Source organism: Cebus imitator, unplaced genomic scaffold (assembly GCF_001604975.1).
Source record: "Cebus imitator isolate Cc_AM_T3 unplaced genomic scaffold, Cebus_imitator-1.0 Scaffold177, whole genome shotgun sequence".
NCBI classification, from domain to species: Eukaryota; Metazoa; Chordata; class Mammalia; order Primates; family Cebidae; genus Cebus; species Cebus imitator.
The window spans coordinates 2,829,501-2,852,127 of NW_016107492.1; the positions used below are offsets into that span (position 1 = coordinate 2,829,501).

Below are 22,627 nucleotides of genomic sequence, written 5' to 3' on the forward strand. Positions count from 1 at the left end.
GATTCTCCTGCCTCAGCCTCCCGAGTAGCTGGGATTACAGGTGCCTGCCACTATGCCTGGATAATTTTTGTATTTTTAGTAGAGATGGGGCTTCACCATGTTGGCCAAGCTAGTCTCAAACTCCTGACCTCAGGTGATTCCCCCAACCTCAGCCTCCCAAAGTGCTGGGACTACAGGTGTTAGCCACTGCGCTCAGCCCAAATATTTTATTAATAGCTATTTTCCATACTGAACTGTGAGCTCTAAACTGACAGGAAATGTTTTGGTTTCAATCACCACCATTACACTTTTGCTGCCTGGTGCAATATTGGGCACACAGAAGAAGTTCAAATGAATGTAGATAATATCTGAGCTTTTTCAGCCCTAAAAGAGATAAGGAAAGTATTTCTATCATACTCTGCCAAAGGCACAAGAATATTGAAACAAATATCTGATCTCTGATCCTGTATCTGTTTTTTTTAGCTACCCAATACCGAAACAACAGCAGCAGCAGCAGCAGCAGCAGCAGCAGCTTACCTTTTCTGAATAATTCTTGGAGACTTTCAGCACTTTGATTTAATACAGCCCATATTTCTTCCTCCTGAAGTGGTCCACCCCGAACCTCCAGGGCCTCAGCTAGTGACACGTGCATATTACCTGGGAAACAAAAATAATAGATGGTCTATGCATCAGCAACTTAACTGTACTTGCAGTAGTAAAAGCTCTACATCAATGATGATAGACTATGAGCCCCCTGTCTACCTAATTTCTCAATATGGCTACCAATCTAAATTCAACTCATAGAAGGTAAAGGAATTGGAGGGAAAAACCCTCAAAACAACCACTTTCCCTAGCCCAACACAGTCAACCTTAGAGACAGAACTGGAGAATGGAGGTGGTGACCACTTCATGGAAGAAGGCAGAGACCCCAGGGTACTAGGAGGTACCAAAATACAGATCAAACCAAAGCAGTCAGACTGAACTGAAGGCCTTTCAGATTTCAGGTATAGGCTTCATTCTAACCATCTCAGATATAAAACTAGAGAGGAATAGAGAGGAGACCCTACAGCCATGGTAGGAGAAGTTGGGAATAAGATGGAACACATTTCTTCCATTCTTCAGTTGATTTCTATTATCTCCAATACATATACTATAACTGAAAATTTGCACTCAATGCAATTAAGTATTTCCAGACCCAGCTTTGTTGGCAACTCACAATTTTCCCTGGGAAAGTCATTTTACCTTTACACCTCCATTTCCCTATTGTAACACAGGAATGACAGTAACAAAAAAAAATGTCATTTTAGGGTAGCTATGACAAGGGAAGTGGTTATGCTTGTGAACATGCTTTGAAATATGACTCTACAGAAGGTGAATTCATAAAAGATCAGAAAAGTGTCTGTGGTCAAATTTTTGTCAGGTCAATTTCTCTAACGGCGTTCAATTAAGTCAATGATATATTGATAAAACTTAAGATTTTCTATGGGGCTTAATAAACCTTTTTTTTTTTTTTTTTTTTTTTTTTAATGTTGGGAGAGGAAAATGTAACAAGTGAAAATCCTTCTATATAAATTTTCCTAAATTGAAACAGCTTGAAAATTGTTCTTTAGAGTGATTTATAAGATTTCTACCCAGACAAAACCAATTTAAGCATAATGTATATAGTATATCTCTATTGGAAGGGAGAAGCAGATTTAGAAAAGAAGCTAAATAAGGAGTTTAAAAGTTGTCCTATAAAAACATCTGTTTTAGATAAAAGTTGACTTTGTTTACTCAACAAGACAAGCTACTATTTTCTTTTGATTTACATTGATGATACTTAAGCCTGACTGAAAAAAGCAATTCTAACTATAAATGAGGTCAGTATTGTCCTTTCACTTTCTTTTAAAAATGTTTACTAAAACATTTTATGCTCAAAGTCTGCCTCCAGGGTGTCTACTTATATGCACAATGTGATAGTTAAAAAGGAAAATATAAGATACTGCTTTAAAAAAGCCAAAAGTGTTTTTGCTTAGGTTGTACAAGAAGTGTTATTATTTATTTAGATTCCCTGCCCCCACCAAAGTCTCTAGGTTCTCATGGACTTTGTTATATAATAGCATATTTATTCAAGAGAACAAAGTAGAAGCTTCATTTCTTTCTAAAGATCTATGAGCTATTATCTTCTACATGACAAATATTAATAAATTGGAAGTTTCAACATAGGCATCAGATACTATTAGCAATCAGAAACCAACATGACTTGTGAGAAAGACTACCCTGTAGCAAGTTTTCAAAGTAATATGTCTGAGAACCAGTTACATAGCTCTAAAGCCTATACTCAGGGTATAAAGAGTAGAGAGAAGATTGCACAAGAATTTCTTTGAAGAGAGTTGTGTGCTGATTTTCATGTCTCCTCCAAAGTGGGAGGGATGCAGAAAGGTGCCTGCCTTTCACCTTAAGCAAGTGAAAGAAGCTTCAGTGGGACCCCTGCGAGTCCTTGATATATGCTCTCTGGAGTTAGTGGGGGGCATAGCAGACAGTGCCTAATACACATTTTAGGAATCTAAAGGTGTTGCCTATCACTCTGAGGCAGCAACAAGAGGTAGATAGGAGAGGGCACATAAGAGTGAGGAAGCATGATGTCTCCGGAGCCAGCTGTACTTCCATTGCCCAGGGTAGGAGAGAGGCCAGGAAGCAAGGCCACACAGAGGGCCAGTCTGGAGCTATAAAAAATCCTACTAGAGGATTAAAATGTCATAAAATTTAGATAGTGGCAATGGTTGCACAAAAATTCTAAAAATCACTAAAGATAACACTTTATAAGGGTGAAGGCTGGGCATAGTGGCTTATGCCTGTAATCCCAGCAATCTGGGAGGCTGAGGCAGGAGGATTGTTTCAGGCCCAAAGTTCAAGACCAGCCTGGACAACACAGGGAGACACTTGTCTCTACAAAAAATAAAATTAGCCAGGTATGGTGGTGCCTGCTGTAGTCCTACTTATTGAGGAGGTTGAAAAGGGAGGCTCACTTGATCCCAGACATCTGAGGTTACAGTGAGCTATGATCCTGCTTCTGTACTCCAGCCTGATTGACAGAGTAAGATTGTTTCTAAAAAATTAAAAAGAATTTTTCTATAGGGTAGGTTTCATTGTACATGAAGTATATCTCAAAAAGCTCTTTAAAAAATTCTACCCTGAGTTCCACCTGAAGTAACCAGAGCACCACCAAGTGAAAGGAAGAAGGGAGGAGGAGCAGGGGGAGGAGGGGAAAAGGAGGAAAGGGAAAGAGGAGGAGGAAGAGAAAGAAGAAGGATTAGAATTAGAATTAGAATTATTTCTACTGTGGAATGTCCCGAATGAAAACAAGGCTGAGGGCTAGAAGGGTTAGGCTGGCTGGTTGGAGGAAAGAATTTCTGGAGTGTTACAGGTAGCGTAGTTCCAGTGAAGGTTTGTGAAGAACCCACAAAAGTACACACAAGAAAAAGGGCCTGCCTTAAACATATCAAGTTCAAAAACAGTAAAGCAATTTTATGACAGGACACAACAACAACAAAAACTGTTTGCCTTGCTTTCTCTCTTTCTTCCCCTAGTTTAGATCCTGATGGGGTCAGACACAGCAGCAACTTGCCAGTGGGTGAGGAGATAAGCAACAAAAAGAGAAGCTAATCACACTGTCTTCCATCTATAGATAATCTTACCCAGGGAAGGGAAAAGTTTTAGCTCAGAATAGACATTGAAATGTTGATTAATATACTGACTAGGCACTTTTAATTAGGGAGTTGACATTGTGTTTTAAACTTAAGTGACTGTAGTCATTATTATTACCAAAGGGCATGGAGGGAATTATGGACCTGGGTTTCTATATAGAGGCAGAACTTCCTCTGGTGAAAGAAGAAAGGGAGGGAGGGAGGGAGGGAGGAAAGGAGGGAGGGAGGGAAACAAAATAACTTGCTTATGATGATATCTTATGTATCCCATTGTAAAACCAATATGTTGGCTTTATATATACATACACACACACACACACACATGTGTATATATAGAGAGCGCAAGAGACAGGCTGGGTTTTAAATCTTAAGATACTGTTTTTACTTACTTTTTTTTTTAAAAAAATTGGGTTTTAAAATATAATTATTCCCTATAAATAAAAAATGTAAAGGTTAAAAGTAACCTCTTACACATTTTTCAGCAATTATTTTTTCCAGCTACAAAGATTACTAATTATACCTCTGTTGCTTGATTGAATCAGGTATGAATTATATCAGTCCCCTGTTAATTTTTATTTAAACTTTTTTTTTGTATAGTCAATATAGGATCTTTCTGAACATTTCTGGTTAGAACTTCTTAGCATTCCAAAACATTTGTTTTTCAAAGTTAGCATCAAGCTATCAGAATAGATTTAATATTTTTAAATTAAAGTTCTTATCAGCTTTGCTAGATAAGAACTTAAAGATTTTTTAAAAACTGCCTTACTCTGATCACCCAATGTCAGAATTTAATGTAGTATTAAAGCAGCTTTCTATAAAACGAACAACAAAGCTATCAGTTCATAAATTGCCTACTAGTACCATCTTTCTCTCTTAGATATGTTTATTTACTGTTATTTAGAACCTCAGATAATTAGCTCCAAAGATAACAAGGGAATGAAGGAAATGCAGAAGCTGAAGAGGAATGCAAAAAAGAAAAAAGAAAGTGGAGGGAAAAAAGTTTGAGGTCAACCAACAGATGAGGAAGAATTAGTTACAAAAAATTTTTAAAGCTTATTGCTTCACTTGTTTCCTTTAGACACAGTACTAGGTAAGATTGGAATACTGCTATATGACAGGCATTATTTTACTATCACAAAGGTATGATTTACAATAAACATAACCATATTATTTACTTTTATTCCCTTGAAAGTTATGTGCTACATGATAACTAGGAAGTTTTTGGGAAAAATTTCAAATAAGAAAGATTAATTCTATCACATAGCCAGAACCATTATTATGTTTTTGGTTAACAAAGGTATTACTGGCTGACCTTAAAACTGCCCACAGAAACAAAGCCACAAAGGGATTCTAACAGATGTCATTTTAATCCTGAAGGATTGTGGCACTCACAGGAAGCACATACGAGTGATTGAGAACAGAATGAAAAAGTAAACAGATTAACTAAATCCAATCAAGTGATAAAATAACCTGTCTGGAGACAGATTAATTAGGAATGTTTAACTGGAATCTAAAGAAATGGGGCTTCTGGAACACACTGTTTCAAGAACAAAGCAGCTATAAAATAGAAGCTCTGTGTATGCCAATAGTTTTGAGCATGGATTCACTCAACATCCTGGCTAAGGACATCATTGGTCATTAAGAGACCACAGTGAGTTGAGAAGGCAACCCCAAAATTATAAGCATCTTTTCATCCAGGAAGATTCAGAATTAAGTATAGAAAAGTTTGAGACGTGAGCCCATATATTAGTATTTTTAAAAATTAAAGAATCTGCACAGATATAGTATCTTAGCTAAGAGAAATAGATCAGTTAGAATAACAGATTAGCCTGGTGATTCCAAAATAGTGTAATGAGAAAAATAGTTGAGCCTTGTATTTTAAAACAAACAAAATGCCACTGGAATATCATAAGAGACCTTTAAAGGTTTGCTATATGTAAGTCTTACTATATAAGTCTTCATTCATCAGAAGACTTATTTGGGTGGTTGGGAAGATTTTTTTGTCAGTCAGATACATGAAAAACTTAAAAAGTTGCTTTTAATTGTATGAATGCAGTTTAAAGTGTTTATGGAATGTGAATTGACTAGATTTGAAAATTGGATTATACACTCAATCAAAGGGTCTCTTACAATTTTCTGCATGTATAAATACAACAAAATAATTAAAGTGACCTTAAAAGCTTAAGGACTATAGCCAGGTGCAGTGGTTTATGCCTGTAATCCCAGCATTTTGGGAAGCCAAGGTGGGAGGACCACTTGAGCCTAGGAGTTCAAGACCAGCCTAGGCAATACAGCAAGACCTCATCTCTTCAAGCAATAATAATTTTTTAAAAAATTAGCTGAATGTGGTGGTGCATGCCTATAGTCCCAGCTACTTGGGAGGTTGTGATGGGAGGCTTGCTTGAGCCTGGGAGGTGGAGACTGCAGTGAGCTATAGTGGCACCACTCCACTCCAGCCTGGGCAACAGAGCAAGACCCTGTCAAAAAAAAAAAAAAATCTTAAAACCTAGGTTTTTAGAATTTTTAATGTAATAAGAATATTCATTTTAAAATAATTTACAATAAGCTTTTCTGTGCACAATAAGACCTTGAAGGGCATTAAAAATTAGGAGAAAATAATGGTGATTTTAGTTAGGCAATGTTTTTGTAGATATGACAACAAATGCATGACCCAGAATAGAAAAAAAATTGATAAACTGGAATTCATCAAAATTAAAAACCTTTGCTATATGAAAAGAACCGTTAAAAAATGAATCACAAACTAAGAAAAAATACTGCAAATCACATAACCGATAAAAGATTTATATCCAGAATATATAATAATAAAACAATCCAGTTTTTTAGATTTGAATGGACCTCAGAGAAGATATATGGCTGGCAAATGGGCACATGAAACAATTCTCAACATCATTAGTCATTCTGGAAATAAAACAATGAGATATGGCTACATAGCTATGAGGATGTCTAAAATTAAAAAGATTAACCACAACGTGTCGACAAAGCATACTAAGTATTGACAAAGATGTAGAGAAACTGGAAGTCTCATACCTTGCTAGTGGGAATATAAAATACTATGCTTTGGAAAACTATTAATATAGTTTCTTAAAAAGCTAAATATGCAGTTAACATATGACCTAGCCATTCCATTCCAAGCTTCTTACCCAAAAGAAATTAAAGCATATGTCCATACAAAGACCTGTACACAAATACTCATAGCAGTTTTATTTGTAATTGCTAAAAACTGGAAACACGCAAATGTCTATCAACAGGTTAATGGATAAAAAATCTTAGTGTATCCTCACAAAGGAATACTAATCATCAATAAAAATTATTACTGATACATTTGACAACATAATCTGAAATAATTATGCTAAATGAAGAAAGCAAGACAGAAACAAGCGTACATGTCGTATGATTACATTTACACAAAATTATAAAAATTCAAACTAATTTACAGTTATAGAAAGCAGGTCAGTGGTTGCCTAAAGATAATACTGCCCTATGGAGAGGCATGTGGGAAAGATTAAAAAGGGGCACAAGGAAATGTGGAAATGCTTGGAGAAGATAAATATGTCCATTATTTTGATTGTGATGATGATCTCATAGGTGCATGCATATGTCAAAACTCAACAAATTATATGCTTTAAATATGTACAGTTTATTATATGTCAAACATGCCTCAATAAAACTGTTAAGAAGAGAAGAAAAAAAACCTAAACTCAACCAAAGCTGAAAAATCAATCCTTTTCTTTGTTCCATGAACCTGCCTGGATTTTTTCATCAGAAGAAACTAAGCCACAACCTCAAATAACACTTGCTTTTTAAGAAATAATAATAAATGGTACATTTGTTTTTTAAAAGTTAACTTTTCCTATATTTTTTATTGTGGTAAAAATTACTTAATGTTAAATTTACTATTTTAACCATTTTTAAGTGTATAGTTCAGTAGTGTTAAATATATTCACATCATTATTGAACGGACCTCTGGAACTTTACATTGTAAAACTGAAACTCTACACCTGTTAAACACCAATTTCCCCTCCCTCCTCCTTATGCCCTTGGTAACTAACTTTGTCCTTTCTGTTTCTATGATATTGACTATTTTAGATATTTCATATGAGTGGAATCATTTAGTATTTATCCTTTTGTGACTAACTTATTTTGCTTCGCATAATGTCTTCAAGATTCATCCACGTTGTAGCACGTGACAGGCTTTCCTTCTTTTTTAAGGCTTCAAACTATTTCACTGTATATGTATGTACCACATTCTCTGTATCCATTCATCTGTTTAGAATATTTGGGTTGTTTCTAGTTCTTGGCTATTATAAATAATGCTGTGATGAACATGGGTATGTAAATATCTCTTTGAGATCCTGCTTTGAATTCTTTTGGATATACAGTTGACCCTTGAATAATGCATGGGTTAGGATAACTGACCCTCTGCACAGTTGAAAATCCACATATAACTTCTGACTCCCCCCAAACTTAAGGGTCAACTGTAAACCCAAAAGTGAAATTGCTAAATCATATAGTAATTCTATTTTTAATTTATTCAGGAATATTGTTTTTCATAGTAGCTGTACTGTTTTACATCCCCACCAACAATGCAAAGGGTTCCAATATCTTTGCACTCTCCCTAATAAAAGCACTATTAGAGCTGTAGACTAAGGGCTCATCTCCCTAATAAAAAATACATTAATATTTCTTTCCATTAGGAGTAGTTATAGATCAGGTAGTAGAGAAAGACATATTATTGCCTAATATAGTTAGAAAAAACTAAGAAAGAATTGGGATTTTAAGAAGAGAAAGGGATAAAGCTCAGTGAAGTTTTAATTGGATGTTGCCACAAGGTGGAAACAGCGCGTATCTAAGTATTTTTGTTGTGCTTGAAGAAATGTTTAGTATTTGTTAACTTTTCCATTATGCTTTCCTTGTGAAAGAAGATAAACTAAAATAAACACAAGTCTAAACTGCCTTTCTGGGCCTCTGGTTCATGTCAACTATTTATCTAAATAGAAATCTAGATAGAAATCATGTATGCCTATTCCCTGCTTTGATAGGACAGCTTCAAAGAAGAAGAAAAACTCTGGAATTCTTCAGTCCCTCTCTGCATCATTTAAACTTAGGAGAAAAGTAAAACCAGGGAGAAAATCTCTAATTTCACATTTGTTCTTTCTCTTCACCAACTGGAAGGTACCAACAGAAAACAATGTAATGGCAGAATTTTGATGTTGAGTATTGTTTTTCTACATCAACTTTCCTCCCTACTCACAGACTTGTGTTAAGATCATTGCTTTAGGATACTGCTGATCTCCCTAAGACTTGAAGTCTACATATCTTAGGGAGATCAGCAGTATCCCAAAGCAATATGCAGACTTCAAGTCTACATATCTTAGGGAGATCAGCAGTATCCTAAAGCAATATGCAGACTTCAAGCCTACATATCTTAGGGAGATCAGCAGTATCCTAAAGCAATATGCAGACTTCAAGTCTACACATCTTAGGGAGATCAGCAGTATCCTAAAGCAATATGCAGACTTCAAGCCTACATATCTTAGGGAGATCAGCAGTATCCTAAAGCAATGTGTCTAATGGACAGCAACCAAAGGAAACAAATATGGATAAAACACAAAAGATCAAGTAAAATTCATATTTGTCCTTTATACTGTAAAAACTAAATTAGTGTGGTAAGCAGCATTCTGAGATTGCCCTCAAGATTCCTTTCATGTTGCAAACTGCCTATGCAGTAGGGGACATGGCAAGGACCAAAGGGTGGCCTCTAGGAGCCAAAAGTGGATCCCAGCCAACAACCAGAAAGAAAAAGGTCTTAAAATCACAAGGACTGAATTCTACTAACAAGCCTTTAGGCTTCAGGACCATGAGTCTGGGATAACAAATTGAATAGGTGTGGTACCAGACATTAAACACATATATACACACACAACTAAAAACATCTAATAGGTGAGAGGATAAATGATTATAATATATATCATATTAAATGTCATAATGGTTCAAAGGTCCATGGGATTCAAAAAAGGGAATTTAATTAGACCAGAAAGAAAGATTTTAGAAACAATTCTGAGGTTGGGATGAGGGAGGAGGTATACATAGGAGGTTATAGTTAAGGGCTTCCAGGTAGAGGAAATAACCTATATTAAGAGAGAGACAAGAAACAGTAGGAGGTGTTCAAATACTGCAGATTATCCAGAGAAGGGAAAGAGCAGACAAGAGATGACGCTAAGTGGTAAATACCAGTCAGACCATGAAAGTCTCCAGGTATAGGAGGAGGTAGGTAAGCAACAGGTAGAGTGACAAAGATTAAAGAGTGATTATTACCTTTCCAATAATACTTCATCTGGTCTGCTAAAGTCAAGGGAAAGAAGCATATGTAGAGATGGAAATAAGTTAGGTGGAGGACTTCTTGTCTCATGGCCTCATTCACTGGCTTAGTGAGGCAGTCCTCATGACATGCTTCATACGCTTGCCCATTTTCTGATATATACCCTCAAAGAATGGCTTTCTTTCAGTGTGTATTCAGGAATCTGTAGCTCCCCAGGTAAGTGCCACACACAATAATGTTAAAGAATCATTGCATCTTTGGATAAAGATTTTTTGTTGCTTTTTAGAGTCAGGTTCTCACTATGTTAACCAGATTGGAGTACAGTGGCTATTCACAGGCACGATCATTGCACATTGCATCCTCAAACTCTTGGCCTTAAGCAATCCTCTCAAGTAGCTGCAACTATAGGCATGTCACTGTCCCCAACTTTTGGATAAAGCTTTAACCCTCAATTCCAATAACTCCTATGGTGTTAATCAATTCTAAGAGAAGCAATCAATGCCAGTCTTTCCTAATTACTCAGAGATCAGCTAGTTGAATACTTCCTTACTATGCTCATCCTTGATTTTAGCAAATGAACTATTCAACAAAGGGCTATTTTGAGTGGTGCCCTTTCAAGTCTACAAAACTAGAAAACAAAACAAAGCAAAGGGACTACTGGAGCTGCAGAGCTCAGGTACTATAGCATTAAATATCATCTTATAATGAAAGTACCAGTCCCTGGGTAGTCTCTTTTTGGCTATCCCTCGAGGCAGAGATCAGAACCTCAGCTTTTTCCTGGTTGCATTTAGCAACCAACAAATAAGAACAGAGAAGCCAAAGGTTTTCTTGGAGGATACTGCAGCAAGAGATTCGAGAGTTGTGGCAGGAGTTACTGTGGGGAAGGATCACAGGGTCTAGGCAGTATAAAAAATAAAATAAAACCAGAAGAGTCAAATAGATTGGAAGAGAATGGGATAATCAACCAACTAGATTATTAATTCCTTCATTTATTTAAATATTTATTACAACTATTATGTGCTAGGCATTGATAGGTGCTAGGCATTGATAGGTGCTAGGTTTTTATTCAATCAATTAACAAATATTTATTGAGTATTTACTATGAGCCAGACACTTTTAAGCACTGAGGATACAGCAGTGAATAAACCAGATGAAAATAACGGGTCATATGGAGAAGACAGACAATGAATAAATAAGTACAATAACTAGAATATCGTATGGTAATACATGTGATGGAAGAAAATAACTCAAGAAGGATATCTAGGGAATATCAGGAAAGTCAGAGAACAGACATTTAAAATAAAACAATCAAGGAAGGCCTCACTGAGAATTTGTCATTTGAGGAAAGATCTAAAGGAGGTGAGAGAGTGAGATGTGCATATATATAGCAAAGAACATTCTGGGCAGAAAGTAAAGCATCTGGATCACATTCCCAAAAGACACAATCCTGAAAGTCATAATTCCAAATGTTAAAATCTCAAAAGATCAAAATCCCTAAAGTCTAAAATTCTGAAAATCACAATCACAGGATAGTTGCATCATGTGAGGCAAAACTATTGTCTTGTTATAATCTTTATTTGGAAATGAATTATGGTTTGAGGAGATGTACATGAGTGCCAAGGTGACAAAAGGTATACTTCTGGATTTAATTTTAGGTATCAGCTTGACTGGATTAAGGAATACCTATAAACCTGGTAAAGCATTATTTTGGGTGTGTCTGTGAGGGGGTTTCCAGAGATTAGTATGTGAATCTGAGTGGACTGGGTGGAAAAAATCTTTCCTCAATGTTGGTAGCCTCCATCCAATTAGTTGGGGGCCTGGATAGGACACACACAAAAGGTGACCAGGTCTCTCTCTGAGAGCTGGAACAAACTTTTCTTCCACTGCCTTGGACATCAGAACTACAGACCTGCCCGTCTTTAGACTTCATGACTTATACCAGCAGACCCCCAGGACCAGAAGTTTTCAGCCTCTGAATGAGTTACACCATCAATTTCCTTAGTTCTCGACCTACAAACATTGAGACATTGAGCTCCCAAACTGGTAGCTGTGGGACAGCTGGGAAGTGATCAGATTCTGGAAATATCTTCAAGGAAGGGCCAAAAGTATTTGCTGATATTGATGCTCTTTGCCCTAAGAAATTGACAGGAGGGAGTTACCATTAACTATGACAGAGAAGACTGTGACAGGAGTTAGTTTGAAGGGAAAGTTTCAGAGTTTGATTTTGTATGTTATGTTTGCAATGCTGATTAGACATTCAAGTGAAGATGCTAAGTAGATAATTGAATATATGGGGTGGACATAAACATTTAGATATAGTCAGCATATAGATTGTATTTTAAAGCCCTGAAATTTCATGATCAATGTACTAAAGTAGTACACGCAGACAGAAGAGACATCCAAAGACAGAGAGATGAAGACTAACAAGAAAAGGAGACTAAGTGACTTTGCACGAAACCCACCTCTTCTAGAGAGCCCTGATTATCTAAGAATAGGTTTGGCTTTTAAATTGTATTTGTTGAAATGATGATCCAAACAAGGTCCATACACTGTGTATCCCTTTTAATCTAAAACAGTAAATGCTTCATTATTGGTTATATTTTTTAAGTTCAATTTTTTTTCTTTTTCATTTTAAGTCCTAGAGTCCCATTATGAGAAACAAATGGAATAAATTCACAGCACATAGGTAAGGTTTTACTCACCTTCATTAACCCACATTAGAAAGGGCTTTATGTACTTAGTTATTACCAAAGATGGCTACATAAGCTTATATCCTATAATTACGTTTATCAAAACTATCATACATTTTTTTAAGAATTAGCCTTTGTTAAATTAGCAGAAAAATCTAAGCTACAGTAAATGATAAAAAGCAAAATTTATAATTTATGTTCATACTGATTCATAGAGCATAAAATAAGGGCAATGGCCTTATTCTCCATACTCTATCAGTGTGAAGATAAATTTAATAGAATTTTACTAATTTTTGTGGTAATTACTCAATGTAGAATTCAGAAGGAAGAAAATAAAATGATCAAATGAAGGGGTTTCAATGATAAATGACCTTTTGGAGACACAAAGTAGAGAAGTTTTAGGAAAGAATAATGTTTATTTAAAGTTCTGTCTGTTATGGATGCTATTATAAACAATGAACTACAGATCTTATTAAAGTCATTTAAAACTCTACTAAGGACATAAGTCCAAACATTTGATATTGATTATTGGGTTACTGCTACTGTTAGGAAGGAGGATGAGGAGGAGAGAGGGAGGAAAAGGAAGAGGAAAAGAAGAAAATGACTGAAAAAAAAAAAGGAAAAGAAAAATATGTTAGCTTCACTTTATCTCTTATGCATACTCTTATTTATACATGGGTTCCCAACTACTAATGAGAAACTCTGGACCAACTGTGTTATTTAAAAAAAAAAAAAAAAAAAAAAAAAAAAAGTCATGCAGTGCTTATACTGTATATTCTGAAATATCCCCAGCAAAGGTCTGGGCCAACAGTTAGTAATCTAACACATCAACATTTCTGCAGTAAACCTATGAATATTTACGCTAAGTGGGATAAATAAAAACTGTAAATAGTGGCTGGGCGTGGTGGCTCACACCTGTAATCCAAGCACTTTGGAGGACAAGGCGGGTAGATCACCTGAGGTCAGATGTTCAAGACCAGCCTGACCAACAGGGTGAAACCCCGTCTTAAAACAAACAAACAAACAAGAAACAAAAAAAAACCTGTAAATAGCTTCATGTCAGTTCAGTCAGGTTTTGCCACCAAAAATCTCAAGTAAATTTTTGCATTCATATGAGTTATAAAAAACATTTTTGCTTTTTCAGACATTTTTGGATTTTGAAATAGCAGATAAGAGATTGTAAATACCTATCTAAGGAGACTGGTTAACTATATAAGAAAGTCTATTATCTTTGAGAGCATTTTGCCATAATTCTAGGGACTTGAGAGTAGAACTGAACTTAATTAAAATTTATATGGTAAAGTCTAAATGTATAAGGGCTAAATTTTTAAATGGAGATAAAAAATTTTAAATATGCATTGCTTATTGCGAATACAACAGATTTTGATCCATCAATTGTTAAAGTGATCACACCCACGACAAAGGATTTTTGTCTACATTCACAGCCTGCAGTGTGATCCCCACATGTGTACCCCAGCCCAGGCTTTGTGTGCCTTCTAAGTATACAGAAGTCATTAAACAAGTGAGAAACTGGAAGCACAAGATCCAAATAGAGGTAATATATGTCCTACATGATAGAGAGTTAAGTGATAAATCTGTTTTAGGGAGAAACGAGTGCTTCAAGAGAAAAAGAGCAGAGTGAGTGTTCTTGTGACAACAGATACCTAAACAAAAAGATAATAAAAATCTTTAGCTATGTCTATTAGTTGTAAACACTTGGCTAATTGCAGAGAAATAGAGCTGGAGTAATAGTTATTTGACATTTATTTCTAAAATCACTTCTGTAATTCCCAGAGGTAAAACTAGCTAGCCTGAAATTAGACCCGTTAGAAAGAGATAATGATGCACTGCTTTAGGGAAGAGCACTTGGTAGAAATACATAAGTAAGTACATTTTGTGATATAATTTGAAAATTAAATTTAATTGCAGTGTAGTATTTATGTTTCATTATATCAGTAATGTTGGCTATTTAGACATGATATTCTAGGTCATGAAACTTGGAGAAAGAGGTCCTAGAATGTTCTTGCTCTCTTCCTCTTTACAATTAACCCATATGTGTACTGAATTAATGAACCATCTTGCTAAGACACTGACTTTCTCTTAAGAATAAAATGTCTGCAGGTGCAGTGGCTCACACCTGTAATCCCAGCACTTTGGGGAGGCCAGAGTGGACAGACCGCTCGAGCTCAGGAGTTTGAGTACAGCCTGGATGACATGGTGAAACTCTATCTCTACAAAATAATACAAAAATTAGCCAGCCATGGTGGTGTGTGCCTGAGGTCCCAGCTATTTGGGAGGCTATGGTAGTAGGATTGCTTGAGCTGGGGAAGTCAAGGCTGCAGTGAACCGGGACTGTGTCACTGCACTCCAGCCTGGGCAACAGAGTGAGACCTTGTCTCAAAAATAATAACAATTAATAATAACATTTCTTTAAGATGTATTTCTTCCTTTTACAATCTTACCATTCCCAAATGCCCTTACTTAATATTTTTTAAATGTCTCTTCGTTACATTTGAATTTATTTATTTAAAAAGGAAATCTTAGATCAACATTATGTCCTTAAATGGAAAACTAGTAAAATGTTCCATAAGTAGAAGGTAAGTACAAAAGTCATTATCAATATGAAACATGAGAACACAATGATGTTATTAAATACGAGCCACAAGAGTGTGGCCTGCCTGTGCAGCAACACTCCAAGCTTGGGACATGTCTCTATTCGTTAAAAAGGGAGATTAGAAAGTCAAACAAACAAACTAGCACCAGACTGGGACTCTCTCCATGACCTCATCATGGAGACAAATACTGGGGAAAAAAACAAAAGAAAAAGAAAATAACTTGCTTATTGCAGGATTTTATTTTCTGAAACGCAACTGCAGAAATTACCTCTCTTACCATAATATGACTCTTAAAAAAGCTCCACCTTAACTCAAATGTAATAATCAGAGCTGTTAGAGAAAACATTTAGAAATACAGAAATGTGGTATGGTGATAGGAGTTAAAATTTGGACTCTTCCCCCCCTCCACCCTCTTTTTCACTTCTAGAAAGGCCTCAAGATTTGGAAAGATTCAGTATAAAATCTCATGTCACTGCTTAGATATAAAAATTACATTTTTTAAAAACTGAAATGTGTAAAATATTTCAAAATGGAAACTGGTAAATCAAAATCATTTTTAGAATGGAGGAATTTTAGTAGAATTTTTGATAATTTCTGAATATTAAGTTGAAATTGTTGTAATTACTAGAATATACATAGATTTATTATGTTTCATCTGTGATTTGAGAAGATATTTGGGCTTACTCTTCCATTTATTTTCTCTAGGATCAAACTTGTTTCTACTCCTGATTAATGCACCTAGCCTTCTGAACACCATAGCTTAGCCTAGCCTAACATGCTCAGAACACTTTCATTAGCCTACAGTTGGGCAAAATTATAGAACACAAAGCTTCTTTTATAATAAAGTGCTAATATCTCAGGTAATTTATTGAATACAGTACACTGTAGGATACCACTGTCTGCTGTTTACCCCCTGATTGTATGACTGACTGGGAGCTGTGGCTCTCTGCCGCTGATTCGCATTGTGAGAGAGTACCCTACTGAATATCAGTGTCCCAAGACAAGATCAAAATTCAAAATTCCAAGTACTGTTTCAGCTCAATGCCTGTTGTTTTCACATCATCATAAAGTAAAAAAATCATCAAGTCGACCCCTTGTAAGTCGTGGACTGTCTGTAGACATATAACTTGAAATCTGGTCAGTGTAACAGAAGAACTGAATTTTTAATTTTTATTTAATTTTAATTAATTAATTTTAATGGCCACATGAAAATTGTGGCAACCATACTAGATAGTAAAGCCCTAGAAAATGATGACAATAGGGTTATAACAGGTCGCTTTGCTTCCTCTCTTGTCTCTCTGTAATCTATTCTCACTAGTGACTCTTTTCAATTAGGGCTAATCACATAATTCCAATGCTTCGTGGCTTCCCATCACACTTAGAATAAAAATTTTAATTCCTACTCAAGCTCATAGCTCCCTACAGGATTTTTTCCTCAGACTATTTCATCTTAACTATTCACTCTCTCCTCTTCAGTCCTGACACACTCAACTCCAGTCTTGGTGACTCTTAATTAAGCCCTTGCATTTGTCTAGAACACTCCTGCATTAGGCTGTTCTTGCATTGGTATAAAGAAATATCTGAGGTTAGGTAATTCATAAATAAAAGGGGTTTAATTGGCTAAAGGTTTTGTAGGCTTTATAGGAAGCATGGTGTTGGCAGGCTTCTAGGGAGATCTCAGGAAGCTTAGAAGGAGAAGGGGGAGTAGGCACATCACATGGTGAAAGCAGGAGCAAGGGAGAGAAAGAGTGGATGGGGAGGTGTCAATTACTTTTAAACAATCTGCTCTCATATGAACTCAGAGCAAGGGCTCACTTATTACCAAGGGGATGACCCAAGCCATTCATGAGAAATCCGCCCACCCACCCCCACACTGCCCCATGATTTAAATACCTCCCAACCAGGCCCCACCTCCAACATTGGGGATTACATGTCAAGATGAGATTTGGGCAGGGACAAATATCCAAACTATATCAACTCCTGTCTCAAATATTCACATGTCTGAGCTGCCTCACTTCATTCAGGTCATTAATCAATTGTTATCCCATCTCTATGAGGTAGCGTATCTGTGAAGCCTTCCTCGACCACCTCAATCTAAAATACCAGCATCACCCGCTCCCTCACTCTCTCATACCATTATCCAATTACATGACACTTCATGTAATTTACAACACTTGATATTATAGAATTAATCTTTGTTGAATGTATTTCACAACAAAATGTAAAACTCATGAGGACAGAGATTCTGTCTCTTGTTAACTGGTGTATCCCCAGATGTCTTGAACAACTTCCAGTACACAACAGATTCTCAATAAATATTTATTAAATGACAAGAAACTCAACTCTCATTTACCCTCTCTCAGTCTTACAGGAACATAACAAATATTTATTCAGTGCTCATTATTTACAAGGCACTGCATCAGACAATGTGGGGAATTCAAACTGAAAGTAGCTTAGATCCTGTAAATCAGATTACTGCTGGAATAATCCTTAAAGTTCTTTAAATCCTAAGTTTTGAGCCTATGACTTGGAAATAGCTGGAATTGTTTCTCTTGGAGAAGAGAGTAGGAGATATGATGTCTATCTTATAATGTTAAAACATTTGCCATCTGGAAGAAGTAGTCTTTTTATGGGATTCCTAACAGAATGCAGAACTGAGGCCAGTGAGTTAAAATTGGGTAGTTTTCAGTATTGTATATGTACCTTCTAATAATACAGAAAAACTCTTGAGATAATGTCCTTAAGTGGTTACGCAGAGGGAAATAACCATCTGGAGAGGATGTCATAGAGATTTTCCTGTATTAGTTGACGACTGGGGTGGCCTGAGAGTACCTCTAACATGTTTTCCAAGTCTAACAGTATATTGTCTGTAAAATGCTATAATGAATTCAAATTAATATATGTTATTTTCTAACAAGTTGCTTCCTGCTTGTTATAAGTAATAAATTTTGAGGTTGACAGACAGTGGGGAATGAAAATGAGGATCAAAACAGAGTTAACACACAAATATTCTACTGAATAATTAAGAACACTATGTACTGTGCTTGTAGAAATACACTCATATAAATATCAGATTGAACCATATGAAACTAACAATATTTGACCATTTTTATGGTTCAACTTAAAAATGACTTGTTAGGTTTTATTAGCATAGTCACTATGTAATTTCTGTATCTGCATTATTAGAAAGTCATTCTTAAAAATATTTATTTAACAGAAAACAAAATTATTTCAATAGCATATGTCATCTTCTAAAATTTCACTTGGACTAACAAAACATGATAAATCCTTAGTTCCAATCAGTAGACCGTGAGAGAGTCACTCTTAAAACCTACAACTAATAGGTCCATTAATTCCTAGGAACTCAAAAAATCTGCTAAAAACAAATTGTGTACTATAATATATGCTAGGACTAGACATGTAGCTCAGTGGCAGATTCAAACTTGTTAGTTAATAATCAGAATCTGGATGACAATCCCTTACTTCAATTAGTAATTACATCTTAGGCAATCAGTACAATTATAATACAACCAGGTTTTTTCCTTAATTCAAAAACCAAGTACAATTTTTAGCTCTGAGGTTTATGAAGGGCATTTCAGCTTTCTTAAACCTACTTCTACATCTTAGCAGTCTAATGTTACAGGTCATTTCCAAAATCAATAATACCTTACTGGAATTGGTAGCATTCCTTTAGTATTGAGATTTTTAGGTGAGCAAGCTTTACATTTTCCATTACAGGATTGTTTTGTTTTAATCCATGGCAAGACAACATAACCTTCATATCAGGAAATATATCTTGATGGTTTTGTTTCTCTGTAAAAATCCATTTACATTTATCTGATAATTCCAACTGGTTTTTGGCATGAATTGGCTATTTGTTTAATTGACCATGTCAAAAGTATTCTGTCAGAAGTCAAGGAAATTTTAAAAAGTCAAACCAAGAAATAACAGCTTTACTGAGAAATGGTTAAACTTATCATAGTAAAAAAAAAAGTGGCCGGGCGTGGTGGCTCACACCTGTAATCCAAGCACTTTGGAGGCCAAGGCAGGTGGATCACCTGAGGCCGGGAGTTCAAGACCAGCCTGACCAACATGGAGAAACCCCGTCTTTAAAACAAAAATAAATAAATAAATAAGCTTATCATTTCTGAAGAATAGTACCTTACCTATTTGTAAAATCAACCATACAATAATGTTGACAAAAACTCTTGTATGAAAATAAAATTGCAATATTACAGTTTTAGTGAAAACAATTTATTTAAACTAATAAATCAAAGAAAGTAATTTGGAGTGGGGTTATTTTGCGCTGTTTAAGAATGGGGGTAATTTGGGGGGGTTTTATGCTCAGTTTACTGACAAATATTTTGTCTTAAACACTTTGTCTACAAATCTGTCTTGATACTACAACAAAAGCTACCCTAAATAATGAAAAATTTGCTAATAAATTCTATTATATTTTATATAAAAACTAAATGGTCATGGTGCTTGTTTTTCCTAGCCATGTATGTCTGAGCTCCTTGCCCTTAAAAACAATAGGATTGACAATTATGAGTTAGAATAACACTCAAATCCTAACACATATTATTCTTCCATTTCCACTGGCCTGCCTCCTTATTGGCAGTCTGTCTTCCAATACAGAAGCCAGAAATTCCAGGTATTTAACTTTCCAGTCTCACTGCAGTAAGGCTATAAGCAACCCATCCTAGCTAGTGGTACTGAGACAGGCCGTAGTGAAAGAGAAACCAGGAAAGATTTTCCTTCCTAACAAAAAGATACATAAGGAGAAATGTCTTTATTCTTTGTCTAGCTATGCAAAAAAGAATTAACATAGCGGGCCTGCTTGCAAAGTTAATCTTTGGCTGGCATCTGAGAACTTTGATTTCAGGAGGGTTCTCATTACTCCCCAAACTCTTAAAAGTGGCACACTGTGTGTCTAAATTGTTTGTGCAAACAATGTGGTTTATGCTGAATACTTGCTTTCCTTATGGGAATCTGGAATTTTGGTAAGTGTGCAGCAGAGGGTACCCACATGATCAGCCCCCAATAAAATCTTTGAGTACTGAGATTCCAAAGAGATTCCCTGGTAGACAACATTTTACATGTGTTGTCACAATTCATTGCTAAGAGAATGAAGTGCATCCTGTGTGACTCCACTGGAAGAGGACACTTGCAAGTTTGTGCCTGTTTTCCTTCAGGTTTCATCCCATTGCCTTTTTCTTTGCTGATTTTGCCTTGTATCCTTTTATTTAAATAAATCTGTCGTGCTGAGTCCTTTCAGCAAATCATGAAACTTGAGAATGGTCTCAGGGACCCTTGACACTATCAGTGGGGTGTGTCCAGAGGCAATACTTATAACTGTGGCAACCACATTTATTGCAACTACTAGAAGATAAACCTTAAGAATTCTAAATAATATTCAGAACAATAGTAAGACAAAAGAAAAGCCAGAAAGAACAAGCTAGGGATCTTGTGAAATGCATGACTGAGTGACTGAACAAACTTGAACTTCTTCCAGACTTATGTACAACATTTTAAAATATTTTATCATTTGCAATGAAAAGAATCCTTATAAATACTTTCTTAAAAATTGATTATGTGAAAGTAAAATTAAGGTCATTTGATGGCATTACTCTTTTAAAGATTTTTTAGATTTTCTAGCCAGGCGTGGTGGCTCATGCCTGTAATCTCTGCACTTTGGGAGGCCAAAGTGGGTGGATCGCCTGAGGTCAGGAGTTTGAGACCAGCCTGGCCAACATGATGAAAACCCATCTCTACTGAAAATACAAAAAAAAATTAGCCAGGTGTGGTGGCACATGCCTGTAGTCCCAGCTACTTGGGAGTCTAAGGCAGGAGAATTGCTTGAACCTCTGAGGCAGAGATTGCAGTGAGCCAAGATCGTGCCACTGCACTCCAGGCTGGGTGACAGAGTGAGACTCTGTCTCAAAAAAAAAAAAAAAAAAAAGTTAGATTTTTCTCAAAAAAGAATATTTAAAAAAACATGCTCAGAAGATGTTTCATTTTATAACATCTCTTTAAACAGTATTATCTAAGGTTGGAGAGTATTATCCAACTGACTTTCTATTTGTTCTGTCAGCTATTGAGAACAGCATATTGAAATATCTGAGTAGACTGTAGAATTTTCAATTTCTTTTTTTTTTTTTTTTGAGACGGAGTTTCACTCATGTTACCCAGGCTGGAGTGCAATGGTGCGATCTGGGCTCACCGCAACCTCCGCCTCCTGGGTTCAGGCAATTCTCCTGCCCCAGCCTCCTGAGTAGCTGGGATTACAGGCACGCGCCACCATGCCCAGCTAATTTTTTTGTATTTTTAGTAGAGACGGGGTTTCACCATGTTGACCAGGATGGTCTCGATCTCTTGACCTCGTGATCCACCCGCCTCGGCCTCCCACAGTGCTGGGATTACAGGCTTGAGCCACCGCGCCCGGCCCGAATTTCCAATTTCTTATTGCAGTTGTATCTGGGTCTGCTTCACTGAAATCTATACTTCAGTAGATTATTCAGCGCATTCTCCATTTCATCTAAGTCGTCAAGTTTGTTGACATAAAGTCAGTGATAATATTCCCTTATTATTCTTTTAATAACTATAGAATATGAAATGATATCACCTCCTTCATTCCTGATGTTGGTAAAATTTGTGTTTTCTGATCAAGCAGGTTAGAGGTTTATCAATTTAATTGAACTTCTCAAAGAGCCAGCTGTGGATTTCATTGATTTTATCATTTTTTTCTGTTTTTTATTTTGCTGATTTCTCTTCTTATTCTTTGATTTTTATGCTTTCCATTCTTCTATTTACTTTTCTTCTACTTATTACTTTGCTTCTTTTTATAGATGACAGCTAAGGTCATTAGTATGGGTACTATAAATTTTCTTCTGAGTCTTATTTTAGGAGATCACATCCTACACATTTTGATATACTGCATTTTCATTTGTATCACTTATAGTATACATTCTTATGTTCTCTTTGTTTTCCTCTTTGAGCCATGGGTTATTTAAACATGCATTACTTAGTTTCCAAATAGCTGGGTATTTCCCAGAGGTGCTTTGTATCAAATGAATATTTTTAAGTTTATTAAAACTTGTTTTATGGTTGCTATGGTTGAATGTCCACTCTAATACTGTTCAAATTTGGTTGCCATTATGACAGTGTTGAGTATTGAGAAACTGGTGATTAGATCATGAGGGCTCTGACCTCATGAATGGATTAATGCCATTATTGTGGGAATAGGTGAGTTATCATTGATAGTGGGAACTTATTTCTAGTAAAAAGGATGAGTTCAACTTAATTTCCTCTCCCCGT

General features: G+C 35.9%; 1 protein-coding gene across 8 annotated transcripts in view; it reads right to left on the reverse strand.

Moving 5' to 3' along the window:
* PTPN13 (protein tyrosine phosphatase non-receptor type 13) overlaps positions 1-22,627 on the reverse strand; it is a 210,411-nt gene that overhangs the window by 165,507 nt on the left and 22,277 nt on the right. For all 8 annotated transcript variants that reach the window (XM_017545145.2, XM_017545146.2, XM_017545144.2 and 5 more), the window contains exon 2: positions 517-636. In XM_017545145.2, the coding sequence (XP_017400634.1) occupies positions 517-631 (115 nt within the window). In that variant the 5' untranslated portion in view covers positions 632-636. The remainder of the gene's footprint in view (positions 1-516; positions 637-22,627) is intronic.